Source organism: Coenobita brevimanus, chromosome 61, assembly GCF_032717465.1.
Source record: "Coenobita brevimanus isolate Jiangsu-jjx chromosome 61, ASM3271746v2, whole genome shotgun sequence".
Classification (NCBI taxonomy): Eukaryota; Metazoa; Arthropoda; class Malacostraca; order Decapoda; family Coenobitidae; genus Coenobita; species Coenobita brevimanus.
In genome coordinates, this window is record NC_137014.1 from 2,551,660 (window position 1) to 2,578,337 (window position 26,678).

At 41.7% G+C, this 26,678-nt stretch overlaps 1 protein-coding gene across 1 annotated transcript in view; it reads left to right on the forward strand.

Annotated features, from left to right (window-relative positions):
* The first annotated feature begins 10,322 nt into the window (after window positions 1–10,322).
* LOC145403573 (alpha-(1,3)-fucosyltransferase C-like) overlaps window positions 10,323–26,678 on the forward strand; it is a 33,632-nt gene continuing 17,276 nt past the window's right edge. Inside the window, exon 1 of the mRNA XM_080275251.1 lies at window positions 10,323–10,378. Within this exon, the coding sequence (XP_080131377.1) occupies window positions 10,323–10,378 (56 nt within the window). The remainder of the gene's footprint in view (window positions 10,379–26,678) is intronic.

Here is a 26,678-nt window from a genome sequence, read left to right on the forward strand (position 1 = left end):
CGGTCCTTTTCTCTAGCGATTTACTCGTTGAGGGATGAAGACTGCCGCTACTTGTAGGTGCGTGTAGAAGATTATACAGACGACGTAGAGTTGTTAATTGTAGTTGATTGTAGATGGCTGTAGTTGATTGCAGATGGCTGTAGACTTTGTAGAACTGAAGCTAATCTTGTAGTCTCGGTTGCTTTTGTAGAAATTTGCTTTTAATTCGGAGACGATGTCCGCAGATTTGCTGGTTTGTCGTTAAGCTACTTGCAAGGCGTCGAGTGATCTCTTGACCTCTGCATCAGCGTAATGATCTGGGAGACGGAGGGCATGATGGAGAGAATACTGTCAAGAGCAGATATTGTTGGTTCTTTACAATCTTGATATTTTGTAGGAATTTAATGTTGATTCGTAGACGAGGTTCGTATACGTTCGCTGCTACCAAATGTCATAAAGACTTTGTATCATAAAGCAGCGACTTTGTATTTGCTTGTAGAGGCGTATATTTTAGACTTGTGGTCGAGCGGCTTTTATATCTTGTAGTAGTCTCCCCACCAGATGTCATGTAGTGACGGGAGAGGTAAAGAATAGTATGGGACTATTTTTATTTGTCTTGGAAATATTAAACAGGTATAATAGTATAAGTCCTGGGTAGCTACCTCCCTGTCTCGCTATCTCTCTCTCTCTTCCTGTTCTAAGGCTAATCTCCGTCTCGACCTCTCTCTAGGGTCGCTTGTCTCCTTCTGTCTAGCCTGTTCGGTGGCTAATCTCCGTCTCGACCTCTCTCTAGGGTCGCTTGTCTCCTTCTAAACTCTCTTTCCTAAAATCTGGTGTAGCAGGGGTTCCTCATGGTCTTTGTTCACGAGAGGACTGCTGACAGCTAACTGCATCATCTCCTTACTGGCCGCTGTCGTCAGCTTTCCTCAGTGTAAGCATGTTTAGCATTGCTCGATTCTCGCAGACACAACACCTTCTCATCATTTGACTTCCTGCTTCTATCTGTCTCTCTATCTATCTATTTATCTATCTATCTATTATGATTTGCAATTATAATATGGAGACCTACCACACGTATACCGCAGGACCTCACATGCACAACGTTGTCTTAGTTATAGGGAAGTCAAATTATGGAACACCTTGGGCGAATCACTCAGACATACCACGTCTATGCATGTATTCAATAGACTGATTAAGCAGGACCTTCTAGATCAATACAAGTTAATATCAGCGTAATGTCGCCTTCATTTTCTTTCTCAGTAGTTACCATAAGTTACAATATTGCTTTCATACCTTTTCTTACAGGCTACAGAAATGTTGATTTTTGCCAACTTCAATTTTAGTAGGTTGTATACTGTAATATTATTTTGTATATCTTGTTAAATTGTAAAACCTTGTGTCACCTACCATTAATATATTTACTTATGCTTGTAAGTCCAGCAACATTGAGTCTGCTAAGCTAGCTATATCTGCCAATTATTCAGATAAATGTATTATTGTATTTTATATAACACTCTTTATTTGGCAATACTCTCTCTCTCTGTCTCTCTCTCTCTGTCTCTCTCTCTCTCTCTCATTTCCCCTTCCTTTCCCTCCCTATCTCCTCTCTCCCACCCTCCCTCATCTCTCCCCAGTTCCTGTCCCCTCCCCCTCCCTCTTTCCCCTCCCACTCTCTCTCTCCCCCACTCTATCCACTCATGTCGTCCCGCCTCAAACACTGTCTTACATAACAGCCACTTCTTAAAGCTGGCAGGTCAATCTCCATCTTACCTTCAACTCCCTTACTCACATGTCATCAGCCGCCTCCTTCCAAGATGTTTTGCTGTCTTGGGAGGGAAGAGAAAAGGAGAGTGCTGATCTTCCTGTGTTTCTTGTTCCTCCTCCTCCTCCTCCTCCTCATTATCATCATCATCACCACCATCCTCCTCCTCCTCCTCCCCCTCATCATCATCATTATCATCCTTATCATCATCTTCATAGTAGTAGCAGTAGTTGTAGTAGTAGTAGTAGTAGTAGAAGTCGCAGTAGCAGCATGAATAGTAATTGCTGTAGTAGTAGTAGCAGTAGTAGTCGTAGTAGTAGTAGTAGTAGGAGTAGTAGTAGTAGCAGTAGTAGTAGTGGTAATAGTAGTAGTAGTAGTAGTAGTAGTAGTAGTAGTTGTTGTACCTAGTTGTAGTCGTAGTGAGAGCAGTAGTAGTAGTAGTAGTAGCAGTAGTAGTAGTAGTAGTAGTAGTAGTAGTAGTAGTAGTAGCAGCAATTGCAACCCCAGGCTCATCAGGAAGTTGCACCCTGTGGATTGCAGACTGAAGTTGCCCTCATCCTTCAGTTCACCATCCTTTGGGGGGATAGGAAAGGAGTTGAGGGAGATCTGTATGACCAGGCAGTGGATCCGCAGGGCTATAACAGTGCCACCACGTGAAGGCGTCCCTCACTTATATAAAGGCGAATATTGAAGTAAGTTTATGACACACTTTACAAATAAATGAATATGTTTAGCAGGTCAAGAATGTGCTGAAATTGTAGGGGGGAGAGAGAGAGAGAGAGAGAGAGAGAGAGGGTGGCAAAATCTTACCCGCTGAGAGAGAGAGAGAGAGGGGGGGGGCGGCAAAATCTTACTTACCGTACCCGCTGTGTGTGTGTGTGTGTGTGTGTGTGTGTGTGTGTGTGTGTGTGTGAGAGAGAGAGAGAGGGGGGGGAGGGACACGAGGAGTAAGATGTAATGTGCTCAGGCTTAGAGCACAAAAGCTCTCCCTTCCGGGCACCTCAAAGACCTCTTTGGGAAATGACAGGGAAATGAGAGAGAGAGAGAGAGAGAGAGAGAGAGAGAGAGAGAGAGAGAGAGAGAGAGGAGAAATCATACTTATCAGCTGTGTGTGTGTGTGTGTGTGTGTGTGTGAGAGAGAGAGAGAGAGAGAGAGAGAGAGAGAGAGAGAAAATGAAGAGGAAATGAAAGAAATGGAGTGGCGGTGAACAGTAATGAAAATAAAGTATATAAAAAGGAAGTAAAACAGGAAGTGGCGGGGAATGAAAAAGGGTAATGAATTAAACATGAAGGTGAAATAAGAGGACAATGAAGGAGTAGCGAAGAGGAAATGAAATGAATGAATAATGAAAGGACAGAAGTGGAAAGGAAATGAATGGGAGAGGAAAAGAATTGAACGTGTAATATAAGGGATATGAACACAGAAATTCCTAGTGTTATCATCTGCCTCTGGAGTACAATAGATAGATAGATAGATAGATTGACAGATAGATAGATAAAGTCAAGTTAAGATGGACGGATTATAGATTTCTTTTTCTTTTTCTTTCTTTTCTTTCTCCCTTTTTTTTATTCCAGGAAGGATGAAAATAGGAAAGACCAGAAATATACGTATGGTTTAAGTAGCTGGAGTGACGGTGTTAGGGTTCAAGATGTACTGGGGATCGAGATGTATTGTTATTCAAGGAGAAATATTAGTCTAGAAGAGCTGTTGTTTGGAGGAGGAGTATTGGTGAAGTACTATTGTTGGAGAAGTACTATTGTTGGAGAAGTACTATTGTTGGAGAAGTGCTATTGTTGGAGAAGTGCTATTGTTGGAGAAGTGTTATTGTTGGAGAAGTGCTATTGTTGGAGAAGTACTATTGTTGGAGAAGTACTATTGTTGGAGAAGTACTATTGTTGGAGAAGTGCTATTGTTGGAGAAGTGCTATTGTTGGAGAAGTGCTATTGTTGGAGAAGTACTATTGTTGGAGAAGTGCTATTGTTGGAGAAGTACTATTGTTGGAGAAGTGCTATTGTTGGAGAAGTACTATTGTTGGAGAAGTATTATTGTTGGAGAAGTGCTATTGTTGGAGGAGTACTATTGTTGGAGAAGTGCTATTGTTGGAGGAGTACTATTGTTGAAGTACTATTGTTGGAGAAGTACTATTGTTGGAGGAGTACTATTGTTGGAGAAGTACTATTGCTGAAGTACTATTGTTGGAGAAGTACTATTATTTCCAAACGCTCTCTGCACACTGAGGTGGTTTGGCCATGTGGAGAGGATGAAGGGTGAAAGACTGACGAAGAGAGTGTATGTGAGTGAGGTGGAGGGGGGAAGAGGGAGGGGGAGGCCGAGGATGAGATGGAGGGATGGGGTGGAGAGGTATATGAGAGAGGGGGATGTGAGTTGGGAGCAGGGCAGTGAAATGGCGGGGGACAGGGCGACTTGGAGGCGATTTGTTTGTGGCCACCCCAAACAGTATTGAGGCGTCTGGCAATAGATAGATAGATAGATATATATAACCCTTTCAGTTGTATTTGTCTTTCCTAAATTGAGGGAAATTGTCTGGAGGTAGCAATGTACACAATATATATCGGTACACGTTCTCGGGATGAAAGGGTTGATAATAATAATAATAATAATAATAATAATAATAATAATAATAAAAGGATGAATTAACTGGATGGGAAAAATAAAAAAGTTGACTCTCTCTCTCTCTCTCTCTCTCTCTCTCTCTCTCAGGGGACAAGTTTCGGGTTACGTCGACGAGAACTCTAGTCAACCTTAACCCCTTCACTCTGGCGACTTATTTTTTCTTAACTTTCAGACTTCGAAATTCAGAAGTGAGAGACAGACAGAGAGAGAGAGAAAGGGTCTTACCCCTTCAGTACGAGTGACCTTTGATAAATTGTTTAAAATCGTTCAGAGATTGGAGGCATGTACGTCATCAGAGTGAAGCGGTAAACTTACATAATTTAAATTTTATATGTACTCCATTTATAGCCTTAAAATACGGAAAAAAATAATGGTAATAGTAGTAGTAGTGGTAGTAATGGTGGTAGTAGTAGTAGTAGTAGTAGTGGTGGTAGTAGTAGTAATGGTGGTAGTAGTAGTAATGGTGGTAGTAGTAGTAGTAGTAGTAGTAATGGTGGTAGTAGTAGTAATGGTGGTAGTAGTAGTGGTAGTAGTAGTAGTAATGGTGGTAGTAGTAGTAGTAGTAATAGCAGCAGTAGTAGTAATAGTAATAGTAGTAGCAATAGTAGTAAAAGTAGTAGTACAGATAGTAGTAGGAGCAGTGATAATAATGATAATAATAATAATAATAATAATAATAATAATAATAACAATAATAATAATAACCCTAAGTCCTCCAGCACTTTTATCCATTAATCGTGTAGCCCTGACTTCAAAGAGAAAGACGTCCCCTAGAAAGTTACTGTAGGAGAAGTGAAGGCTAGGAGCTCAAAGGAGAAAAGTGCTTAGAATATTAGTAAAGAAAAAAGTAAGGAACACGTCTAAGAAGGCCTTGTAGGAAAGATCAATACTCTTGTTTGAATTTCCCCTCCATACCTCCTTCCTCTGTCCCCCTCCCTCCTTCTCTCCCTCCTTCCTCTCTCCCCCTCCCTCCTTCCTCTCTCCCCCCTCCCTTCTTCCTCTCTCCCCCTCCCTCCCTCCCTCCCTTTGTTCCCATCATTTCTTTGTACCTATGTTCCCCTCTCTTCCTACCTCCTGTTCCATGTCCCTACCACTTCTTTGTCCCTACCATTTCTTTGTCCTGCCATTTCTTTGTCCTACCATTTCTTTGTCCTACCATTTCATTGTCCTACCATTTCTTTGTCCTACCATTTCTTTGTCCTACCATTTCTTTGTCCTACCATTTCTTTGTCCTACCATTTCTTTGTCCTACCATTTCTTTGTCCTACCATTTCTTTGTCCTACCATTTCTTTGTCCTACCATTTCTTTGTCCTACCATTTCTGTTCCTACCACTCCATTGTTCCTACCTACTCTTACCTCCGCCCCTTTTTTCTTACCTCACCTCCCTCTCCCTCTCCCTACCTTCCTCCTCCTCCTCCCTCTCCCTATTTTCCTCCCCCTCCTCCTTCTCCTCCTCTTCCTCTGATGATGATGATGATGATGATGATAATGATGATGATAATGGTGATGATAATGACGATGATGATGATGATAATGACGATGTTGATGATGATGATGATGATGATAACGATTATGACGATGATGATGATAATGGTAGTGATAATGACCATGTTGATGATGATAATGATGACGATGATGATGATGATCGAGGAAGAAAAATGGAAAAATATAGAAAATGAGCAGAGGAGGAAGAAAGGGGTGACTAAAACATCCAATATTCAAACTTTCCTATTATTTTTACCATTTATTCTCGTCACCAACAATTTTAACTACAATTCTTCATTCCGCCATCGTATTTATTATTTATTATATTTATTTATTTATATTTATTTTTATATTCATCACCACCGGACGAGTGAATTTGGGTTTGGATAGACTTTTTAAAATGAAAGGGTTGGATTTGCCTTCATAAACCCCTTCATAGTAAGAAATAGATCGAGAAGTAAAAACAAATAAATAAAAAATAAAGATCGGCAGGAAATGGTAAGAATAACCACGGGATTTTGAATTTATTGGTTAACGAATTTGGATCACGGATTAGATTTTTCAATATGTTGGACAGCGGTAGTGTTATATTTTGAAATTAGGACTCACAAGCAAGCCTACTTCCCTTTTAATCCAAACTTAACCTTGCCTAACCTAACCTAATGCCTCCTCTGTATAATTATTTCGAAAAACTGAATCCGTGAAATGCAAATCTGATCGTCCGTTGTATCAGAATGCTAGAATAACCGAGGAGCAGACGTTATTGATTTACGGGAGAAACGGTGATTTAAAATTGTCTGGCCGTGTTTAATAATAATGATAAAAATAGTTGTAGTAGTAGTAGAAGTAGTAGTAAGTCACAGTAGTAAAAGTGGTAGTAATAGTAGTAGCAGTAGTAGTAATAGTAGTAGCAGTAGTAGTAATAGTAGTAGCAGTAGTAGTAATAGTAGTAGTAGTAGTAGTAGTAGTTGTAGCAGCAGTAGTAGTAAGTCACAGAAGAGTGGTAGTAGTAGCAGTAGTGGTAGTAAGTCACAATAGTAGTAGTAGTAGTAGCAGTAAGTCACACTAGTAGTAGTAGTAGTAGCAACTCACAATAGTAGTAGTAGTAGTTGTAGCAAGTCAGTATTTTAGTATTAGTTGTTGTAGTAGTAGTTGCTGTAAGTCACAGTAGTAATAGTAGTAGTAGTAGTAATAATAGTAAGTCACAGTAGTAAGAGTAATAATCGTAGTAGCAGTGATAAAAATAATAATAATAATAATAATAATAATAATAATAATAATAATAATAATAATAACGAAGGGCACAAATGATATAGAGTGTGGGAAGAGGGGATATTATACAAAGTGAGAAAAAGTTTTAATGAGTTTCGACGAAAGAATGACGATGGCGGGGTTTGAGTTACGTTAGGCCTAGAGTTGGTGTACAGTCGCGGGCAAAAATATCGTCCCACTCTCTCTCTCTCTCTCTCTCTCTCTCTCTCCTTTTTCTGTGTTCTTTCTTTTTTCTTTTTTCTTCGCTCTCTACGTGGGGTCTTGCCTGACAGCGAGAGAGAGAGAGATTAGGCCTATGTGAGTAAATACGACTGTAAGCCTATAAGGGTGAACTGAACTGAAAAAATCAATGAAGTGGGGAGGGGAGAAGTGTGGATAAGGAAGGCAGGAAGGAAGGAAGGGGAATGAGGAAGAGAGAGCAATGTGGGGAGTAGGGGAAAGGAGGAGGGAGGAAGGAGGAGGTTACACTGAAAAGGGAGAGGGAGATAGGAGGAGGAGGAGGATGAAGGTAGAGGAAAGGAGGGAGGAAGGAGCAAGGAGGAGGAGGGGGGGTGGGGAAAGGAGGAGGGAAGTGGAGGGAGGCAGGGAGTAGGGGGAAAGGAGTTGGAGAAGGGAAGAGGGGAACAGGAGACGGGGTCCTGGAGTAGGATGGGGGGGGGGATAAGGGATGGAGGAGGAGGAGAAAGGGGGAGGGGGATGAGGGATATAGGAAGGAGGAAGGGGGAGGGGGGAGGGATAGAGGAAGGGGGAGGGGAAGGGAATAAGGGATGGAGGAGGAGGGAAGGGAAGGGGAGTAAGGGATGGAGGAAGAGGGAAGATGTAAGTAAGGGAGGAGGAAGGAGGGGGAGAAGGGATGGAGGAAGGAGGAGAGGGAGGGGGATGAAGGATGGAGGAAAGAGGAGGAAGGGATGGAGAAGAGTGAAGTGGCCCGCAGTATGGAAATATTCAAACATGGAGGTAACTGTATCAAAGCGACCTCCCTGTAGCAGCCAGACTGAGTAACCGAATTAAAGAAAACCATATTGTTGAAGTTAAACATTTGGAATAATTAAACCAGCAAACTAAAATTGTGTTTATAGTGAAGATACAACTAGTTTGGCCCGACTTGGGACCTCCAGGCACACTCATTTGGGGACCTGGATATAAAACTGACGATTGCAGGTTGCGTTAGGAATCTAGAGGCCTGTTGGTCAGAAAATAGACTGTCTGCTTTACCGATCCTCATGCTGTAATCAGCCACTAATCCCAGGCAGGTTCCTTCTAGACACACTCTTAAGCGATTCAGCACGATGATCCCTTTTTTATTTTAACCTAAGAGAGCCTCGTAGTAAAATGGAAGTTAATGAAGGCTACATGTATCTTATCATTCAAGTTCAAAGTCACTCCAAGGATTAATACGGACGCCTGGAAGTGGTAAGAAAGAAATAAGAACTAGGATATCTATTTGGAGAAATTTAAAATGCATAATCACCTACTGTCATGTTAAATTGGCTTTGTGTTTCAGAATCTTGGCTGTGGTGGACGTGGTGGCAGTCATGTTGGTGGCAGCGGCGCCCAGTGAGTTCCAGGCCGCGTCAGCAACACCGGCGGGACTCTGGAACACGTCACAGGGGGTCACAAAATGGCAGGGAGACTTCGGTTGGAGGGAAGCAGACAGCGAATGGGCGGAAGGAGAGATTGCCTTGAGGGAAGGAGAGATAGACTTGAGGGAAGGGGAGAGAAGCTGGAGGGAAGGAGAGATAGACTTGAGGAAAGGTGAGACGAGCTGGAGGAAAGGACAAAGCGAATGGAATGGAAGGGAAGGACAAATCAAAATAGGTGAAGGAAACGGAGACCCCAAACAGGCCACAGCGTCGAAGCAGCAGCAGTACTTGGTGGGTCTGTCGGTGCTGCTGACGCTGATTCTGGTGGGCGTGGCGGTGTCGGTGCTGATGTGCGTCACCACTGGCCGGGAACCCAGGCTGTGGATGGCGGTGTTCGGCGGGCAGCTCCTCAAACCAGCCAGGCGGGGGGGCAGAGGCATCACGCGCCCACTCAGAGTTAGGTTCCACGCCCCGCCATCCCAAGACGCCCTCAACGACCAACAGGGCTCCATAAACCACCAACAGGATCCTACAAACAACCCTCAAGAAGACGTAAACAATCCAGATGACGCTCCAGCAAGAACGGTGCGTATCGTAGCCCCTGAGGATAGCACAGATGAAGGCAGCTGAAGGTCTGGCGCAGCAAAATACATGGACATCTCTTATACCCAACGACATTCTCCATTTTGCTGTTTTGCAGAGGATAATTTTGCGGTGGTCCTTACCCCAGCTGGATAGGACAGTAGACCCTTCAGCTAATGCCTGCCCATTCTAACACCATGTCAGCTCATGAAAGTGTGGGATAACTCTGCTCATACAGGGTGAGGTGCCTCCGGGTATAGATTTACCACTACACACCTGGCCACTCACGGCTTTGCCCCAGTGTGGTGTGCAGATTGAAATGAGAAGCGTGGCAGCCATGTTTTGTGCGGGGAGACGCTACGTGAGGCTGTCAGTGTCGTGAGGCTACCTTTGGACATTTTTTTTTTTTTTTAAATCATAACAGCAATTTTTTGAGTCAGTATTCAGGGAGACACGTTGTGTATGTATTTTTCAATGAATGTTGAGGGAGAAAATGTCTTGGATTATACCGGTGAATGATTTCTGGAGTAGCTAATAATATACTTATATTTAATATCTCCAGTGGCTATTTAAGAAAGATTTTCTTTATATAAGAGAAGGAACCCAAGAATGAAAGGCAACAAAATTTGCCTATTTAAAAAACAAAAGGGCAAATAAAATGCCAAATTCAAGACGGTTTATTCGAGATGCCAGGACACATTGCTTATAAAAGGCTGGAGTCATATACAAAGGAAAAAAAGAGAAAACAGACTGAGGAAGACACTTCCAGAGTTGACCTGTTCCGTACACAAAAGCAGTATCAGTAAATAGCTGCATTAGCGAGTTGACAGAAAAGAGTTGAATATATGTGGCTAGACAGGTGCATCGTCTGCACATACATTCACTGCATAGAAATAAATTAAATGAAACAAAGGAGTGTGAGATGTGTCTAAAAACGATCCGTCAGTTGAAGTGGTGCTGAGATGTGATGAGGCAACGGCGCAGGTTTGTTGCTTAGTAATGTATATACTGACGCCCGGACAATGTTCCCTGTTGTCGGCAACAAGGGTGAACGTCAGAATGTGAGGTTTATGATTTGGTGAGGGAGCAAAAGAACACACACTCTTTAAAACTGGATGGATAAAGTGTGAATAGATACTTACGAACAGAGGACATCTGTAATCTGGTGTATGGATATTTTTTAATTTGTTTTTCCTCTGTTCATTTTCTGTTTATAGATAGATATAGATACATATGAGACAAGGCCGACATCCCCATTTTTTTAAAACTGGGCAGTCGACGGAACGGCTTCATCCTGCAAACATTATAAAACATTTTTTTTGAGCGTTTGGCTATGAGCCGGAGCCGAGAATTTCGAAAGCTTCAATACCGAGTGAATGACTGTGTGACGCATTTCACGGGTGCTCTTTTGATTGTTGTAGTGCTTTTATCTTCATATTTACGTAAGCCTATCCTAGTATATCAAAAGTAGCAATTAGATTAGGGTGATGACGCTTTGATATTACAAAGTTGTTACCGTCAGGCGATCTTACTCAGGTTTGGGGGTTGGAGATTTCGTAGCACCTCTTCCTTCATTATTTATTTTACTCATTACACTGTAATATCCATGTGTATGTCCCCGATACAAATTAAGTTAACAGTATAAAGAAATAACCTACCCAAAAGTATTGAGGTAAGGAGTAAAATTAAATTTCCGAAATAAGAGGTCCTACGAAGTCTCCTAAACTGTATATATTTTTTCCACATCGAGTTAGGTAACATTATGACACATAAATATCACCTTATACGTCAGTTACAGTTATATACTTAATATTAAATTGCATGAGTTACAGGATATTACCCCCTCGTCATCTGGTGCCGTATGAGTTTTGCGGCAAACACACACACACACACACACAAAAGATGCTTTGGGTGATACTGCCATTGGTTGCTAAGAAATAGTGGAAAGCGGACACAATGGTAGAAGAGGACTGTTAGCGAACTTATGCTGATGGCTGAACCGAGTAACTTCTTTTTCATATCTCTTGTTCTTGAGACGTGCCGTATCTAGACTCTACGTTCTGTGGACATTATCGAGGATTAAGTGTAACTTTTCTTCAAGTGATCAATATGTAGTTAAAAAGTTTTGTTCGTGTGTCCCTCACGTCACCCATTTAATTCACCCTTTAGAACAGCCCAACTGTGAAGATTAGTTTTGCAAAATGAACTGAAAGATTTAGCGGAATGCATAAGTAAACACAGTAAAAGTTATTATAATAGAAAGATATGCCGAAAACTGTAGTGAACTGAGGTGTGCGGCATTGTAACAGTAGAGTCACAGTGGTCAGCTGTATTGCCCACGTTCATATGTTCATTTAGTAAAGAAATGTTCAATTTGGTAATAAAATTTGAGGAAATCTGGTAATGTGAGCGATTTCAAACCTGGCAGAGTAGCCGTGGCCTAAAATTAATATTTATGTTGCCGCTACTTGCCTCATTTTAGCCACATCGCAGCGCCAATAATTTATTATAATTCTTAAATATCATGGTCTCTTCTACACAGGTGTGCTTTTTGCACCTGCACAACATATCTAATAACTAATTGATATACTTAGCAGGTTAGGCCGAGAAAAAAATGTGGAGAACATTAACATTTGAATATATTATTATTATTATTATTTTTTTTTTAATGATTCAGTCGACGCGGATTACGTTATGCAAGTAAATGCTACTTATCTTCAGAATTTACAACTTACTTTCAAATTAAGGCATCATTCTTCCTCAAGTCTGGGACTTTTATAGTGTTACACTGAAGGGTTCATAGTGTTGCACAGGCCCAAGGGGATGTAGAGATCCTATAGATACATCCAAGTGCATTTCTACGGTCAGTGAGATCAAAGGACAGACTTTAGCTGATAAAATGTTTAGACTATTTGTGAAGTATATTCCCCGGCCTGGCAACAGTCTTCGGCAGCCCTGCTGCAAAATGGTCAAGGCAAATGGTAATTGCAACCGACTTACGCCACGGCCCGCCGCGCCGCCCACTCATTCACTCAGTCACCCATTGTCCTTGGGAAGGGAGGTATGTGTCTGTGGCATAAGTGTTATCCTTCTATCTTGCATAATCCGTGTATTAGAGGACAGTGAAATACAAAGTACGTGACATGTGTTAGGTGAAATAATTTAAAAAGGCATGTGATAATTGTATTGAGTATCTTCTGTTATTTTCAATTTGTAAACATGAAGTAACGTGTTGTAATAAGAAAGCATGACGCAATATTTGCATAAAATTGTTTATTGTTTCATTTGAAAATATTCAGATAAGTTACTTGTGATGTTAAAATTATTATAAAGAAATTGTTACTGCATGTCCAAATTTCCCAATTTAGCTTGAATTTCTAAGCCGTAACCGCCAGGTAAACGCCTGTAAAAGGTAATTACAAGTTTATGGTCAATGTGACGCTTACAGCCATTTCAGAAAGCCAGTGGTGGATTTTGACAGGCTCGATTCCATCTCGTTTCTCATGACAAAAAAAAAAAAAAAAAAAAAAAAAAAAAAACGATCCTTAGGGGTGAAAGTGTTAATAGGTAAGTCGCTGAATCTGGGATCTGTTCTTATTCGTAAATCTCCTGGGTCACTAGTCGAATCCACCCTCTAGTCATGTTACACTTGGTCGCCAACTGCGCTGCAAGAGGTTATGGTTTTTCGTCATGTTCGGACAAAAATAATGTTTTAAATATACATCCCGAACAAATTTATAGTAGATAACGTTTCACGATTTTATTCCCCTGTGACAAGCCTGTTGACAGTGAAAGGGTTAAGATGAAAAAGCTTAGGGTTACCCTGAAGGAGACGACCACCTTATTTTGTAGTTTCTCTCTCTCTCTCTCTCTCTCTCTCTCTCTCCTTGGGATTTCTGTATTTTCTGACTGCGTTTTCAAACTTTGATTTTTTTTTTTTAAATATCTTTTGAAACTGGTAAAAAGCGTTTAAAAAGCGATGTTTATGTACAGTCCTAAGGCACCGAAGACAGACGGACGCCATTTTTGAAAGAAATTACCCTTATCAGTGCCTAATAATCCAAACCTAACCTAAATTTTCTTAATTTAACCCAACCTTAGTTATCCTTTCCTAACCTAACCTAAGCTACCTCATGATAAACTTATCTCAACCTAACCTCTCCTTTACATAATCACATTTTCCTTGTTTATTGATATAGCTTCATACTCGAAAACGCAAGCAAATCACTCTGGAGGATATATAAACTTTTTTTTTTTTACTTGAGCCAGTGAACTGTCAACCAATTGGCTGCTCAGGGTACACATAAATGGATATAAATTTTGCATCTTGCTTGGCAGTAAAATAAAATGAAAGTCCTTGCTTGTGTCTAGCTGCATTCCGGAAGTGACGAAAGGTGACAGTTGGCCATGATGTTGGCAATGGGGGGGTTCGTAGCACTTCCTCGACCTTGGCGATTTGTTTTGCAATATTTACCCATATCATTCTCACGTATTGCATTCATCTCGTATTATTACTGTAGCCTGCATCAGTACACAAAATAGTAGAATGTTACTATGAAGTAGGCAATAAGTAACGAAATCAATGCCATACAAGCCTGTAATCTTTTTACCTTAACTTGGCGTAATATTGACAACTCTCCACCTTCACTGTTGAACCATAAATTCATTAACAAGTACAAAAAACCTAGACACGCCGAAGGTGCTATGGAAAGGATGTACGAGTAAAATTCTACATCTACGGGATATAAGCTGCAAAAAATAGGTAAAAATGTTGGCCAAAGCAAGCTCACATAATCCTGTTACTACCATGACATTTATTTGTTTATTTATGTTTGGTTACTGAGACGATTAGACGAGGTTAATGAGACAAACCTAACCACTCCAGTTTAAAAAGCATATAATAGAATCGTCTGCCTGTAGCGAAAAAAAAATCAAAAAGCGTCGTCGTAGTAAAGGGGTTAATGTGTGCTTGTCCCTTCAAAACCAGGTGTATTTTCTGTTTTGCTGCCGCCAGACGATTTTTGCTCAACTTATGAATAATCTGGTTGTGGAGGAGTTAATTAAAGGTGTGTCTAACCCCTCCAGGTCGAGAATTGTCCCCTAATCTGAAGAAAATCATCTGAAGGCAGGAAGAATACATAAAACACGTCCTGGGAGTGAAAGGGTTAACTTCCTGGTAACTACAGTACAAAGTAGCGTGCAGTGTAATGTGCAACAACAGTGTATTTGTATTTTGAATTCAGCTCAATAAATTCTAAGTTTCATTAAAACTTATTGATAGCCATAATGCATTTCAATTATCCTTGACCGAAATTAATAGTTGATGGTCTTAATGTATTATAAGTTTGTGCAGGGCATGTACTGTGTAATGAAAAAAAAAAAAAAAAGTGCAGATGGTTACGTGTGTTAGGTGGAGTCAGGATTCCAGGGGCTTAAAGGGTGTGTGATGTGTGTGGCCCATTTCACTGGACATGATAGTCAGAGGAAGTAGGGGTTCTCTGAGAAATGAAGTCCGGTTCTGTTGTAGAGTACCGAAGAAAACAAGAATTATATCTTTTAAATAAATGATACTTTATTATTATTATTATTATTATTATTATTAAAAATCGATACACCAATAGTTGACCAAGTTTATCAGTGTCTTCCGCATTTCAGGCATAATTTTAGATGTGTCTCGGGCCCATACTTTCTCGTCGGTTAAAGAAGCTCCCTAGCACCTCTTCCTTATCGGTTTAGTTTTTGGATATGGGAGGTTGTTATTATTCTTTTGTACTTTATTTATGGAAAGTATGTCGATATTTGAAGGATTTATTTCACACAAGGACAGTAAGGTGTTATAAAATAAATCGCGTAGGAAAAGGTATCAGGGTCGAGCTTCCTCAACCGACGAGAACAGGCTGCCAGCCTTGGTGAGTGGGCAGCAGTTCTAGAAGCGAGTTTGTGTTTTATAGTTATTGTCCTTCCCTGAAATTCATCAGTTTCAACGTTGCAATATCAAAAAAGAAACGGTTAACTTTTTGTGCAGGAAAGTATTTAGAAGGGATACACAGATTCTCACGTGCTACTACTACTACTAAATAATAATAATAATAATAATCCACTCATTCAATGTAGTGATGTTCTCGGGTGTCTGCCCTTTCCTCTCCTCCACCCTTCATTCCTTCCATCCTCTTCTGTCTATCTTTCCTTCTTTCCTCGTCCATCTGCCTACGGGTGACTTTACATTCCCTCTTCCGTCTTTCTTTCCTTCATTCTTTCCTCTTCCTTCTGCCTGTGGGTGACTCTACACTGAGTGACAAGCCAAATGGTTTCCTGTACACTAGGAAACCATTTACTATGCTGGGTGGTAACCATATAACCAAATTTTGGCACCTGGTGGTTTAGCGGGTAATTATTATGCTCCAGTCGTATTGAGCCTGTGAAGGTTTATATCCAAGGGATGGTTGGGGTTTATTGCTCACGTAATGCCATTCAGGGATGAGTGAGACTGGTCATTCTCATCTTAAATGTCAGGACCAACTGCCTAGCCCCAGGCTCCTACGCTCCTGATGGGGCAACGTAGGATTGGATGATGGATGGATGGATAAAAATAAGTAAATAAAACGTACAAGGTAAATTATAAGCATGAGAGGAGATTCAGAATACAGATGTTATTTAAACGTTAACTAATAGCGTGATAAGATCAAGAAGCTAGTACTCAAAAACAGGGGACTGGTACTCAGTGTTAATTGGCTAACACTCAAGGGCAGGCATCGAGTACTTAATATTCAGGTCAGAAGGCTATACTGTTTTTACTCTAACTTGGCCTAAAGTTACCATCTCTCCATTTTGAATGCTGGGTTTCAGCAATAGGTTGATATGAGTACATGATGCTAGTCACGAAGAAGTACTTTGGAAAGGCTGCAGAGCCATAGCATTATCTTTTTCTGTCACTGAATTACTTGGAATTTGCTTCGAAGGGAGGAAAATTTACGTAAAGAAAAAATACTCGAGCTGATGAAGCAACAGGCAATCAAGACAAGTCAGCAAAGATGGAAATAGACAAACATAGCGGTTCCTGGAAGTTCCCTCAATCATAGGTGTTGGGGGAGTTTAGCCCTCCCTCCCTCCCCCCCCCCAAAAAAAAAAAATTAGGCCCGTATTCTCGTCGGGTAAGGAGGCTCCCAAGCACCTTTTCCTTAGCGATTTATTTTTGGATACGGCTGGTTAATATTCTTCTGTACGTTATTTGTACAGAGTATGGCAGTGTTAGAGAGACTCATGTAACACAGAAGAGGACATTAAAGTGTAAATAAGCAAAATTCGCACCTCATCCTCTTTGTCCTGTTATAACTTCACAAATAAATGAAATTACACCAGGTTATAGTTGTTTGCTCCAGGAAGATCAAAGAAAGGAATGCAAAATCCTCCCTTGCCTCAGGTTTTGATATGCAGGAGGGTCAAGGAGGTTGCAGAAACGTCCTCTCTGGCCTGTTATAGCCACATATAAACGGAAATTACAGCAGGTGATGGCTATTTTCTGCAGGAAGATCAAGGAAAGGGGTACAAAAACCTTCTCCTGCCTAGTTCTTCCTGTAAAACCATATCTACGTTACGGCGGGGAATCGATCGTACATGTCAGAGAATCACACTCCAGGACGCTTAAGGGCAGATGACTATGCAGTTCCCATGATGCCATTGTCTATCTATTGCCAGACGCATTAATCCCATACGGGGTGGCTACAAACAAAATTAATCGCCTCCACACCGCCCTGTCCCTCGCCATTTCACTGCCCTGCTCCCAATTCACACGCACCCCTCTTTCATATACCTCTCCACTCCATCCCTCCATCTCATCCTTGGCCATTGAATTAACAGGAAATTTCTAGTCACCTCTCAGGGGCCGAAAACTCTCTCTCTCTCTCTCTCTCTCTCTCTCATGGTGGCATTAGAATCGTAGCAAATGAGATAATGAGGCCCCAGCCGCTACATTTTTTTTTATTCATTACAACAGTAGCAGCCGTAGTAGTAGTAGTAGTAGATGAAGAGAAGGAGGAGCAGGTGAAGATGATGATAATGACGATGATGAAAAGTTACCGTCAAAATGCAGAAGCTGGTGAAGGAGAGAGAGAGAGAGAGGAGAGGGTGATAACTGTCACCGTCACGTTGCGTATCTCCCTTACCGTCATACCGTGCAACGATACACCGTTAGTAGTACACGTGCCTCACTTACCGTCACTGATAAATTGCCTTTTTCACTTTCAGTACCTTTTATTATTATTATTATTATTATTAGTAGTAGTAGTAGTAGTAAGTTGTAGTACAGCTATGTTAAGTATTTTCACTGACAGTTTACTCAGTATCGGGTACGCTGGCGTACTGTATTTATCAGTACTGTGAAACATTATGGTAAAATCGGCAACGTGCTCTATATCATTGTGTTAGATTCAGCCTGTGTGTGTGTGTGTGTGTGTGTGTGTGTGTGTGTGTGTGTGTGTGTGTGTGTGTAATTCACCTGGTCGGTCAGGATCACTTGATGGTCGTGATCGTCAGCTTTTACCCTCCCGGAAGGGAGCTGAGAGCTCATATATTCCGATTTAAGGGCAAGGCTGTGACCTTCACACACGCACACACCTGTCCCCTTGCTCAAGGGGGACAGTAACCACCCACTTCGTCAGTGAAAATTTTTGCAACCTGAGCGAGGCGCAAACTCCCGTCCACCAGATGGCGAGCGAGAACGTTACCATTGAGCCAGCGAGCGGTGTGTGTGTGTGTGTGTGTGTGTGTGTGTGTGTGTGTGTGCACGCGCTTTAAGTCCTTCTAAGCTGTTTCATGAATTTGGCTGGGACTGCGGTGAGTTCTAATGGTTCCTGGGATGGTTTTCCACTACAGTATATACAATTTTGCAAACATGATTTTTGGTGGGGCCAGCCACACTTCACAATATATATATATATATATATATATATATATATATATATATATATATATATATATATATATATATATATATATATATACAATAGTGAAAGACAGATGTGGCTTTGATGCCTTAGTACAAGTTGTAGAGTGGACTGTCATCCGTAATGCGATACTTGGGGAGCGTGATCTTCCCCCCCAATGATTCTTCGGAGGTCAACTCCTTCCCCAAAATAAAAACTATCAGAAATAGGAGAAAGACCAGTGAAACTTCCCTGGTTCGTTCATCTGGTTACTCCGAAGGTTTTCAACTAGATTATAGAATTTTCCAACCTTGATTTGTAGCGGGGCCTGCCTGCCCTCACCAAGTCTGACATTCGCAGAAATAGTGAAAGGAGGACAGATATGGCTTTGAAGTCTTAGTACATGTACAATAGACTCATCCGTAAAGCGATATTTGGGGTGCGTGAGTCATGAGTCTCCAGCAATTCTTAGGGAGTCAGTTCCCCCTTCAGAATTAAAAATTATCAGAAATAGGGGATTGTAAGTGCGTGGATTTCAACGAGATGGCATACACATCACAGAATTTGGTATGTAGCTTCCATGTCTTCTCTGGATGCACAGGAAGAAACAGCGTATCTTTTTTGTTATTACCATTATTAATATTATTATTATTTTTTTCAACACATCAACCTCCTCTGACACTGGCGCCGAAACCATGCAGGTAAAATTTTTCAGCCGCAACCTGCCACATGATATTAAGGTGTTTTGTGAAAAGTAAATCGCTAAGGAAGAGGTTTTAAGAAGCCGTTCATGCCCTTTACAACACTGGCTTAAGCTGTGGTCCCAGTGACGCCATAAATGCTAGATGTAGCAGGATTGATAACATTGTGATGATAATAATAATAATCCACCCATCTATCTATCATCCAATCCTGTGTTGCCCCATAAGGAGCGGAGGAGCCCAGGGTTAGGCAAGTTGGTCCTGACATTTACGATGAGAGTGACCAGCCTCACTCATCCCTGAGTGGCATTACGTGAGCAATAAACCCCAACCACCCCTTGGATGTAAAGCTACACCGGCTGAATCTAATTGGAGCGCCGCAATTACCCACTGAACCACCAGGCGCCATAATTTGGTTATATGATTACCACCCAGCCTCATAAATGGTTCCCTGGGGTACAGGAATCCATTTGGCTTGTCACTCAGTGTAGAGTCACCCATAGGCAGAAGGAAGGGGAAAGAATGAAGGAAAGAAAGACAGGAGGGAGTGTAAAGTCACCCGTAGGCAGAAGGATGTGGAAATAATGAAGGAAAGAAAGACAGAAGAGGAGGGAAGGACGAAAGGAAAGGGCAGACACCTAAAGCAGCACTATATCGAGTGAGTGGATGGTGAGCGCCCCCACCTACCACCAAGCAATAATAATAATAATAATAATAATAATAATAATAATAGACGTAATACTGGTGGTGATGGTGGTGGTGGTGGTGGTGCTAGTAGTAGTAGTAGTAGTAGCAGTAGTGGTGGTGGCGGTAGTAGTAGTAGTAGTAGTGGTGGTGGTGGTAGTAGTAGTATTTTTTTATAGTAGTAGTAGTAGTAGTAAGAAGAAGAAGAAAAATAAAAATAATAAACAGTGAAGAACAAATATTGTACACTTAGAGGTACATTACAGCTGTCAACAGTTTGTCTGTTGAGAGAGTGGACTAACGAGTGTGGCCATAATAGAAGACAGTTGCGGTAACTTTGGTGTTTTGAGGCACTGAAGACGTAAACGGAGAAGAATCTCTCTCTCTCTCTCTCTCTATCTGGATGACTTCACCCTACTACATACTTAACGATACTAAGGTTGTGATAGATGTGGAGGCACTGTATGTTAGAAAGGGGAAGGGTTAGAGGAAGAGGGGAAGGAAAGAGGGAGGGATTGAAGGGAGATGGGTGGAGCAGAAGGAGAGGGGAGGGGAGGAGGGGTAGTATGGAGATGGGAGGGGGAGGAGGGTTAGGGGGCAGGGAGACACCGTAACGGAGTGCTGGGAGGGTAAGGGGTGCGTGGGAAACGGGATGTCATCGAGAGAGAGAGAGAGATTGTCTAAGTCTTTGCGGTTCATGCCTAAAGATAATTCGTATTTGCTTGGGAATCCATATACAGAGTCATTCAAATGTGTTTGAGTTCCTGTCAACATTTCTTTTAAAATATTCTGCTTTAGTGCTATATAGTAACAACACCCACGGAGAGTTTGTTGCATCTTGTACGTGAATTCATTTTTCACATATGTTGGTGTTAAATTTTTCAGTTCCAGCTTTCAACCATGCATGGCTGCGTGTTGAGTTCGTGTTAGGCTAAATAGCTTTCTTTGATCAAGATTGTCAAACTTATTCAGTATTGTAAACAGTGAACTGACCTCTTATTCTATGAGTTTCTGATATAGGTTAGTTATTACACAGTCGTAGATCCCTCAGGCGATCCTGGTAACCTAGTCTCCTGATGGATGGAAAAAGTTTTGTAGGCCAAACTTAACATTTGCAAGTCGATTTTGTGTATGTCCTTCCTATGTGTATGTGAAAGAACTGCACAGCGAACTCTAGTAGCTGCCGTATTGAGGAATTTAATGAGTGTAAGAATAATCTAATGTATTCTATTCCTTTAATCAAATCGCTTATGGATGTAACCTAGCAGATTCTGGGCCTTTTTCTATACTTATGTGCATTGTTTGGAAAATTTTAGGTCACTACTGGTCGGTACACCTTTTTCCCAGTCAGTCATCCTCTGATGTCTTCCCCCCAAAGAATAATCTGAACCAGGATTTGCATGGCCAGTATGCATCACCTTGCATTTCTCCAAGTTCAATGGTATTTTCCATGTCTCAGTGAGAAGATTAACTTACGAGTAACGCCTGTTACTTTGCCATGAGCAGATAGCCTAAACAATTAGCGTAGGTTTGCTCTGGCTTGTACAGTTTCCAAGATAACCCAGTTCCCGCGCTGTGCTCTACGTTTTATATATATATATATATATACCTAGGCTGCTTCCCCCAAGGAAAGGGAGGTAGCCGAGACAGGACGACTCACTCTCCATTTACTCATCCATTCAAACACATTCATTCGCATCTTAGCCCCAAAGGGGAGAACGGACAGATCCTCACCGCACCACACGGCACAAGGGTCAACTGCGCAATGCAATCAGTGACATCCGCAGCAGGGCCCGACAGCAGAACTGGTTTACCCCTGCCACATCATAATAGACCCATCCCCTTACCCGCACCTGACCTGACCTGACTAGCTGATCAGACTAAATGCGGAAGAATATCCCCTCAGGGCTGCGTCATCACTTATTCATTCACAATTTCTCTCCATTTATTTCTGTCACGCACAGCCACTCTTCCTTGCTCAACAGACATCCCTCTCGCATCCAGCGCTCTCTTCACAATGTCCATCCATCCTATTCGTGGTCTTCCTCTCAGCCTTACACCTCTCACATCAGATCTAGTTATCTTTTTCACCAATCGCTCATTATCCATTCTCTCCATATGCCCAAACCATTGCAACACCCTCTGCTCAACTCTACCAGCCATCTCCCGAACAACTCCAGTTCTTCGCACTTCATCATTTCGCACTCGATCCATACGCGTCACTCCACACATACTTCTCAGACATCTCATCTCCATTACATTCAAACTTTTCCTCTCTGCTACACCCATATTCCATGTTTCAGCCCCATATAATGCAGTCGGTACCACAACACCCTCATACAGCCTTCTCTTTACATCCATTCTAAGCGAACGACATTTAAACACTTTTTTCATTCCTCCCAGCACCTTTCCTACTTCATTTATTCTAAACTTCACTTCTGCATCTATTCTTCCATCCACAGCAACATGTGACCCTAGATATTTAAAACAATCTACCTCCTCAAGCAACTCACCATTCAAAACTATATTCATCCCCCTACCATCTATCAACCTCGTACACTTCATCACTTTACTTTTATTCTCATTTACTTTCAATTTCCTCCTTTCACACACCCTTCCAAACTCCTCTACCAACTGTCTCAATCTCTCCTCTGAATCAGTCACCAGTGCAGTATCATCTGCAAACAGCAGCTGCTTCAGATTCCACTCTCCTCCATCAACATTTACCAGACTCAGACCACCTAAAACTCTTGCATTCACCTCCCTTACAACACCATCCATGTAAATATTAAACAACCAAGGCGACATCACACATCCCTGTCGCAGCCCCACTCTCACGGGAAACCAATCACTCACAGCATTTCCCACTCTTACACACGCTCTACTATTTACATAAAAACTTTTCACTCCTTTTAGTAACCTACCATCAAGTCCATACAATCTTAAAACAGTCCACAAAGCCTCCCTACCAATTCTATCATACGCTTTCTCTAAATCCATAAATGCCCAAAACACATCCTTGCCTTTCGCTAAATACTTTTCACACACTTGTCTCTCAGCAAACACCTGATCAACGCATCCCCTCCCTCTCCTAAAGCCACACTGCTCATCACTAATCACTCCTTCTGTACCCTCTCTAACTCTCATAATTAACTCTGCCATACACCTTACCTACAACACTCAACAGACTTATACCCCTAAAGCTAGTACATTCATACTTATCACCCTTGCCTTTATACAACGGGACCACACAAGCACTTGCCCAGTCAATTGGCACCATACCTTTCTCAAAGCACACATTCAACAATCTTACTAACCAGTCAACAATAGTCACTCCACCACCCTTCAGGCATTCCACAGCACACCCATCCATACCTGCAGCTTTCCCTGTTTTCATCTCCTTTACTGCCTTCTCCACTTCCTCCTTCGTGATCAAAGAATCATTCAACTCTCCCAACACATTTATTCCTTGCACCATTCCATCCGCCACAATCTCAGCCACTCTTTCCTCCTCTACATTTAATAATCTTTCAAAATACTCTGCCCATCTCTTCCTTACTGCATCCATCTCAATTAACATCCTTCCATCCTCTGCTTTTACTCGTTCTTCCTTCCCAGACTCTCCCTTTCGCACCCTTTTCACCTCCTTCCAAAACATTTTCTTATTCTGTTGAAAATTCTCTGTCAGCCGCCTACCCCACCTCTCATCTGCTGCCACTTTAGCATCACGCACAGCCTTTCTCGCTCTATTCCTCTTTTCCTTATACCTTTCATATGACATTTCATCCTTCCTCTGCAGCCACACTTCATATGCACGTCTCTTCTCAGCCACAGCCATACTTACTTCCTCACACCACCATTCACTTCCTTTTCTTACACCACCACCCACACGTCTCACACCACACACCTCTTCTGCATGCCCCACCACAGCACTCTTAAACAACAGCCATTCATCCTCCACGCTGCCATTTTCCCGATCTTTCACTGCGTTCCACTCATCTTTCAATTTCTCCTGATACTCTATCTTTTTCTCTCTTTTATCCAACTCACTCACTTTCAAAACCTCCCTGCCACACCTAACCCTCCTAGCTCTCACCCATCTCTTACCTACTCTTAACTTTCCCTCCACCAGGTAGTGGTCAGACATACCTCCACCCTCCCCTCTCAGAACTCTCACATCCAACAATCTTCCTATTACATTCCTAGACACAACCACATAGTCCATCAAGGCTCTATCAACAACCCTTCCACCCTCCTGTCTCACCCATGTATACTTATAAATATCTTTCTTCTCAAACAGCGTATTCCCAATCACCATCTCTCGCTCAACACACATCGCTATCATTCGTTCCCCATTTTCATTTCTTCCAGGCACACCATGCATACCAACTACGCCTTCAACTGCTACATTTCCCACTCTAGCATTCAGATCTCCCATCATTACCACATTCACATTCGCTCCAAAACTCTGCAGACACTCATCAACATCATTCCAGAAAGACTCCCTCTCTTGTTCATCCCTTTCACTACCAGGCCCATATGCACTCACAAACACCCACAACTCACGTTCAAATTTCGCTTTCACCCACATCAGTCTCGATGACACCTCCTTCCATTCAATCACACATTGCTGTACTTCCGGACTCACTAACAAGGCCACACCTTCTCTTGCCCTTCCTCTATCAACACCTGACAATCTTCCATTCACACTTCCAAACATAGATTCCCCCTTCCCTTTCATCTTCGTTTCACTCAAAGCTAACACGTCCAACTTTCTTCTCACAAACATTCTCCCAATCTCTTCCCTTTTAGCCTCAATCGTACTACATCCACGCACATTCATAGACCCAATCTTCAGGGTACGGGGATAACTCCATCCCCCATCCCTTTTTCTGGCCTGTCTCTTTTTAGGAACTAAAAAACAGAGGAGGGGGTCCTTAGTCCCCTCACCCCGCCCCTTTTAGTCGCCTTTTACGACACGCAGGGAATACGGTGGCAGTATTCTTCCTAACATTTATATACTTCAGACTCATCCCGGGAAATAATAACAGGCCTAACTCATAGCGCCTGTAATTCTAAGCGCCTTTTCATCCATAAACATCCTTTGGAAAGCAACTTAATTTCCGTTAAAATATTCAGATTTTTTACACTGGACATCATCGAAAACGTCTTACTTTCTGACGACTGCCACTCTTCCGTGTCCCTCCCACACAAAATAAGGTATTATATTTGATTTGGTTAAGGCTGGGTAACAAGGGATTAAGTGCTTAATGCCAAACACGGCTTATGTAATGACTTTTGATCATATTATTTTATTCTTTAATCCGTTCCCGTCAAAATGGAGGCTGCCATACCGGCCCTTTGATGCGATGCTAGGTTAATATCTCGGAAACACTATTTCTTGGGTATATTGATAGAAGGAAATTAGGTGAGAATAATAGGCACAGTAATGTAGGCCATTTTTTTTTTTTTTTTTTTTTTTTTTTTACGGTATTGATATTGTTGCAGAAGTTAAATTCTACCTACTCCGCTACGGCATATTCTGATACTGTCCCCGCTTGCTCGAACTTTTTTCTTTCTAAAAATGTTTTCAGTACAAGCCCCGACACTCTAGGGTACGTTGCCGCTGAAAGTCATACGGAAAAAGGCATATGGGAACAAATGGATACACTGACGACGAGATGGGGCAAAAATGTTGGGTAGAACTTTATCAAACGTGAGGGGCAGTGCCACCTGTCTTCCTACATTCTCACGTTCTTAAGAAAAGCAAATTTAGTACGATATGCAACAGAGATAACTGCTTGTTTTAGTCTACATGATGTATAAAAAACAAACAAATTTGGCATATTTTGGGGTATTAAAGGAAGTTTCCTGACGATTTTGTCAACTTAACCTAACTCGGGGGCGAAGCCCCCAAACTCTCTATGATTTTAGCCACCTAAGATTGCCAATACACTTAAAGTTGGAAGTCCCTAATCCCAATCAGACCAAAACTTCTACTCTAACCTATCCTAATCAATCTGGGAAAGATCCATTTGAACAGAACATTTGTAAGAACTGCGCCCGTGTGGTAAAGTGCATCAAGCACGCCGTTTACACTGAGTTATCCGAGTTTTCTGTGATACACCGGATGACAGTAAACATTATGGCTGTATAGTTCAACTCGATTATTGTATGTCCCGTTCCAGAAACTGTTGCCAGGGCCGCCGGCAGCCATTACCAGGCCCAGGGCAAGATTATCGACAACGGTTCCCCCTTTCATTGAAAACTGTGCTGATTATATTATACTCGAAGTCTAGCTCACGGCTAGAGTGCTACTTAACCAGTGTGTCACGGCACATTGATGTACTGCCAAAGCAATCATGGTGCGCCATAGTACCTTCCCTACTCTCTGTAAAACAACGATATTAACCACAAGGGAATTACAGTATATAATGTAAAGAAAAATAAGAAACACTGTTTAGCAATGGAAGGAAACAAATGAAATTATTAAAGTTTACTATCATTTGTCATATATTCATGCAGTATATATACATATTTCTGACTGATAAGTCTATAAGAGGTTTGATTTTGATTCCCCTCAAATACCTCCTTTCATGATTCACACCAGACACGTACAAGCCGTATTACAGAATCTATCAGCGGACTAAGCCACTGGTCCAGATGAAATTCCTTCAATAGTACTTAAAAATTGCTCCTCAGTGTTGGCTCCTGTATTAGCAAAATTTTCCCGCTTATGCATCCGTTCCTCAATTTTTCCAGCCCCTTGGAAAGAAGCAAATATCCATCCCGTTCCTAAAAAGGGGGCAACTTCTGATCCATCAAACTATAGACCAGTTGCAATAACTTCCGTTCTCGGTAAAGTTTTTGAGACACTAATTAACAAACACATAGTCAAGCATCTAGAAATCAATGAACTGATCAATGATCGGCAGTATGGATTTAGACAGGAACGTTCAACTGTAGATATTCTTTGCCTTCTTACCCATCAGATTAACAAAACAATGGACCAACATGGTGAAACACACACAGTAGCACTGGATATTTCAAAAGCATTTGACAGAGTATGGCA